This window comes from Condylura cristata, unplaced genomic scaffold (genome assembly GCF_000260355.1).
Source record: "Condylura cristata isolate star-nosed mole 26May11 unplaced genomic scaffold, ConCri1.0 scaffold00012, whole genome shotgun sequence".
NCBI classification, from domain to species: domain Eukaryota; kingdom Metazoa; phylum Chordata; class Mammalia; order Eulipotyphla; family Talpidae; genus Condylura; species Condylura cristata.
This window is the reverse complement of record NW_004567113.1, coordinates 33,344,928-33,350,529: the sequence shown is the minus strand read 5'-3', so window position 1 is coordinate 33,350,529 and position 5,602 is coordinate 33,344,928. Positions and strand designations below refer to the sequence as shown.

At 39.5% G+C, this 5,602-nt stretch overlaps 1 protein-coding gene across 1 annotated transcript in view; it reads right to left on the bottom strand.

Annotated features, from left to right (window-relative positions):
• The window catches only part of COMMD8 (COMM domain containing 8), a 9,497-nt gene extending 6,020 nt beyond the window's left edge, over window positions 1–3,477 (bottom strand). The window contains exons 1-3 of the mRNA XM_004681310.2: window positions 3,374–3,477; window positions 802–957; window positions 82–234 (exon numbers count right to left, since the gene is read on the bottom strand). Coding sequence (XP_004681367.1) covers window positions 82–234; window positions 802–957; window positions 3,374–3,439 — 375 coding nt within the window. The 5' untranslated portion in view covers window positions 3,440–3,477. The remainder of the gene's footprint in view (window positions 1–81; window positions 235–801; window positions 958–3,373) is intronic.
• Window positions 3,478–5,602: the final 2,125 nt, after the last annotated feature.

Genomic DNA, 5,602 nt, shown 5'->3' with positions numbered 1-5,602 from the left:
CTGGCCTGTACCCCAGTTCTGTATGAGTAAATAAATAAATCTAAAAAAAAAAAAAAAATTCAGGCTCATAAACAATCTTACCTTTAACTGCCAGTCAAAATCCTGTAGCTGTGCAGAAGATATATCAACTATTTCATCTAACAGAGCCTGCTTGATTTCATCTTTTCTACTTCTTAAGCATTTCATGATGGTTTCTTGATGAAATGAATTCAACTGATTCAACTGCTGAAGTATCTATAAGAATAAAAACAAATGGTTAGAAAATAAAAGCTTTTTCTGTTTAAAATGTAAATGCCTATCTATACTCTTTCACACAATCTTTAAAAGAAATAAGATCAATTTTGCATCAACTATCAAAAAATAGAAAAATAAATACATATTGTAATATATTTTGAAATCAAAATAAAATTTGACTTTCTACAGTTTCATTATAGGAAAGAAAAACCATCAGGTTCAAATAATTCAAACAGAGATGTAAAAATCTTAAACAAAATACTGGCAAATCAAATCAAGAGGTACATGAAAAAGATTAGTATTACATTCAAAAATCAGAGCAAGTCATCATTCTATAACTTTCTCTGCTTCTTCTATTTAAGTATTTCACAATTAAAAACCATAAACAACCAAAAACAAAACTTCCACTTATTCCTAATTATGAGGTTTATGTTGTTGAAAAACATACTGAATTATGATGGTGATGGTCCTTGTATTATATAACGCCCTAAAGACAATTTAATAAAAAAACTCAACATTAATCATTTATTTTTAATTATAAAATATAGCAATTTGGCATGAAGTTACCTCTTCATCTGGTAAATTTTTACCAACAACAAATTTGAAAAATTTGGTAATATCATCTAGGACGTGCTTCCATTCTGTTGAATCCCAAACGCTGTGATAATCCTGGTAAAGTGGATAAGCTCGGCCACAAATGCCATCAATTATTTTGTGAAGAAGCTAGGGAAAAAGAAAATAACTGTAAGAAAAAAAATTATAAAACAAATTTTCTAACAAACAAATACTGTTGGGACAAGTTCATGCTATCTACAAGATTACCTATGGTAGAAATGTAACTATTTTTAACATTATTCTTATAAAATAAAAAATTTATAAGAAAATTAAACCTTAAAAAAACCAAAACTTCTATAATTCTGTTTACCCTAAAAAAACTAAAACTCTTTTATAAATACACTGTTGTATTTCAAAATTCCTAAAAGAGTATAAAAACTTCATATTGCAATTTTGCAGATATTTTATTTATGCTAAACACCAAAGTCTTTTATTGTAGATCTTTAAATGTCTATAAAGAACTTTCTAAGGTATGCACATTGTGTTTTTTAGACATAATGCTACTTGCATACTTAACAGACTACAGTATAAACATAAATTTTTTTTTTTAAGATTTATTTATTTATTCATACAGAACTGGGGTACAGGCCAGAGATGCGGAGGGTGAGAGAGTTCACCAGAGACAGAGTGGGGAGCAGAACAGGCAGATCGACGAAGTACACTGCTGAGGGGGGCAGCGGGTGGGTCAGGAGAGGTCTGCCACGTCATGTGGTCACCTCCAGGGCAGGCGGGAATAGAACTCATGTGGAAGCGGCTTTAGATTCTCAGCGCTGTGCTTTAACCCGCTGCGCCACCAGGGAGGGCCTAAACATAAATTTTTATATACCAGGAAACCAAAAAATGTGTGACTTGCTTTAACATGTTTTTTGCTTTATGTTGGTGGCATGAAAATGAATCTGAAATTTCTGAGGAACACATCATTTGATTCCTTCCCTCAACAAATACCTTGAACCACAATTCTTATTATGAATTTACAAAGTAACCTGAAGGAGCTCTGAAGAACAACAAAAACAAAGACCAGAGGCAAGATTTTTTACTTGAGACACTGTTTTTAAGGCAGGCTTAATGCTGAACTGCTGGGGAACAGAGGAGTTAAGGAAGGAAAAAAAAAAACATATCAACACAGTGATTAAATTCAAGGTGTTAACAGTTTGCAATCTGAAGGCAAACCAAACCACAGCTTCAAGAGCTAATGCTGAAGCTCAATTTTGCATATTTTGCTGCCTATTAAGAGTAGACAAATTTCAGGTCTGATACTTGAAACACTAAGTTTTGGGGTTCTTTGCTTAAAAATTAAGGATCCAAAAAATAAATAAATAAACCCACACTTTTCTGCAGATACTCTTTCAGGAACCTTTTCTTCCTTTCACAGTGAGTATGTGTCTCCACATTTTTTCTTTCAAACTCATTAAAATCTGCTGCTGCCAAAAACAAACTGCTGGCGCCTTTGGTATAGGGATAAATACACCAGCATGGCATATAGACTCCAGCCACTTGTCCAGCCACACTCCTGCTCACTCGTCCAGCCTCAGTCTCCCAGCTCCGGGACCTGAATTACAGCAAGCAGCAGCAAATTCATTACTGAATAATTCAAAGTCCTCAGGGGCTGGCTGGCTGGCTGGCTGGCTGGCTTCGTCCAGCCTCTGTAGCTCCTATTCCTCTACCAGAAATACTCGTTCTCCTGCAATCTATCTGGTTCCTATCATCCTTTGCTCTCAACCTAGAAATTTAGATGTTCCCCATCTGAAAAGTCTCGACCTCTTGACATTTCAAATATTGGGCTGCTGGGCCTCCCAACAAGCTCATTACTGGAATACTCAGTTTGTTTTCACCATTTTACCTTACCCTCTTAGGGGGCTGAGCACAGCACTTGGCAGTCTTCAAAGAAAAGCTGGCTGAAAGAATGAAGGAAGCTGCTTTTTGCCAGATGCTCACAAGTAAAATTCCTTCTTAAACTCTAGGTGTCAATATGTATGTCGCAAAGCCCACTTTGGGCCACACTAATTTAAGCAATCCAATATATCAAGCACCTTCCAAACTTTTTTCCTGTGCAGTTTCTCTAGGTCACCATGGGATGAATACCCCAGCAGCTAACACAGTGCCTAGTGCGCGAAGAGGGTGGTGATGCATGCATGAATGAACGGCTGAATGAATGGATGGATGAAACTAAGAGGCTGTAAAGTTAAACGACTCCAAGTCATGAGCTTCCACAGACTTTCACGCAACGCCACTCCCCAGTCCAAGACCATTAGGTCCCGGGAGGCGAGTGACGGGTTAGATCCCGGTGCGCAAAGACCCTGGAGCTGCAACTTCAAGTCAGCGTGGAAAAGAGTGCCCCTAAACCTCTCCCTACCCAGTTCTTCAAGATAAGAGCTAGCCAACCGAAATCACGCCCCTTTTCCCCTCCTTTCCAGGCCAATCCGAGTGGGTCGGGCGAAAGACTCTAGAGAAGAACCGGTCTGACCCGTAAACCAGGCCCCCCCGGAGTCCCAGACCGCGCTGTCGCCTCCAGCACCCTCCTCACCTGCGGTATTAGCTCCCCAGAAACCTTTTGCAGCCGCCACAAGGGCGTCTCCTCTTCCGGCTCCATCCTGTGCAAAGCCTGGGCGTGAGTCACATGACACAGTGGCGTCGCTCCCCTTTTGCGTTGGCGCGCCCACGTGACTCCCAGACCGCGGGGCTAGGCAGGGAGTGGCAGGAATTCTAGTGCGCTTGCGCAGTGGCGGTCCACGCTTTCACTGTGGCAGGGTGAATTTCTTTTCTTCTGGTGGTGAGATTCTTCAATTTCCCTGTATTGTTTTTGCGAATCTCTCAACGCAGTTTGTAGCTTTATTCACAGTGTTATTGAACTTTGCTTGTCACAATGCGGTCTATTAATAGTAACCATATTTTGGGGAGTATCCTGGAGGTTTGACGCTTAAGAACTTTGAAGGTTTACTATACACAAGGTTCTAGACATAGCTTATTACTGTAAGATGCTGTTTTCATATACCTATTTCCAAATAAAAACTATCAGAAAGTCAAGTAAAAACAGAACATGCACGGTTAAGTAATGAATTCTTGATAAACACAGTTTGATTCCTTAAATATTCCTTGGCCAGTTTTGAATGCCCCTTGCTACCCTATTTCAGTTGGCAAGCCAGGAGAAGACACTGGTTGGCCAGTCCTCACCTTGGGTTGGTCATCTTAAAGTGCAGAGCAATTGCAAGCCCTGGCAATAACTAATCTGGATTTTTTTTTTCTTGAGTACTAGTCATGGTACTACTCAAACCTCAGTTTGGGTGGTTCTGTTTCTCCTTCAACGATTCCACTTCTTCAATCATAAGTTTTGAGTTGAAAAATTTGTAAAGTCTGGTATTGACATGTCAGTGTCTTTATTAATGGGGATTATATGGATATTTAGTGGAAATCTACAAATCTGGATTTGTACATTAGGACTCTTCTTGGTATGTTGGGATGCATACTATTTGGTCAAAAAGGAAGTAAAAATTCAACAACAACAACAACAACAAAAAAAAAAAACACAGGAGCATGTACAGAAATTGCAAGAGCACATACAGGGTGCTCTCCAAAACTTAGAATTGGAGAACCACTTAAAGGTTGAATGTTCTTTTGAAAAACTGCAAGGGAAGATACACAAATTAGAGGAGCAAGTAGCAGTAACTCTCCAGAAGTCAGATTCAGAAAAGGAAGAAGCCCATTTAAGGCTGAGCATTCTTTTGAAAAGCTGCTAGGGCAGATACAGAAATTGGAAGAAAGAGTAAAGATAGCCCTCCACTAGAAATCAGATTAAAAAAAAAAAAGTAAGCCCATTTGATGGCACAGAGAACAGTGATTAACCATTGCCTGTCCCTGATAGAGGCAATAAAGAGGCACAGGAAAAGGAGAACAGCTTCACAGTGGCAGCTTTAAACCTGTCTGCACAAATTCCCCTCTGTGCAACCGGTGCTCTCCTGAGGAGGCCGTGAGGGTTCTGCAAAGCTTCAATTCCCTTCAGCAATAATACTGAAATGCTTTTTAGGGCAGCCAATTCCCCCTTCACCAATTCCCCAAGCGGGGATTAAATGATGGAGGTCAGCTTGCTGGGTATTACTGGTGTTAGAGTCCCTTTACTCCTGCAGATCTCATGAACTGGAAAAGTTCCATCCCTTCATAAAAACAAAACCCTAAAAAGATGGTGAAATTGTTCGTGACTGTTTTTTTTCCCTCCACTGACCCACACAGGCAAATATGCCATCTATGTTGTGTACACTGCTTACAGGGGATAAATGAGATTGGTCATGGGAAAGGCCAGGGAAGAAGCAGGTCATGGTCACCTCAAGGATACAAGCACCCAGAGGAAGAGGAAGTTGTTCCTTTGGCAGACTCTAACTGGGATCCCAATAATGGGGGTTGGAAAATATTGGAACACTACCAAACAAAAGTGCTTGTTAGCAGGACTCAGGCAGGGGATCCTGAAATAGAAAAGTCTGTTACGTCATGGAGGATTGGCAAAGGCCAAATGAAGATCCTTCAGACTTTTTTGAAAGAATAAGACAGGCATATCACATACAGATTTAGATCCTGAAGCCCCAGAGAATCTAAGATAGGTTAATCTAGTCTTCATGTCACAATATGCTCCAGATATAAGAAAAAATGTTACATTAAATTGATGGTGCGACCCAGCAGAAATCAAAAGAATAATCAGAGAATACTATGAGCAACTATATGCAAACAAATTGGACAATTTAACAGAAATGGACAAATTTCTACA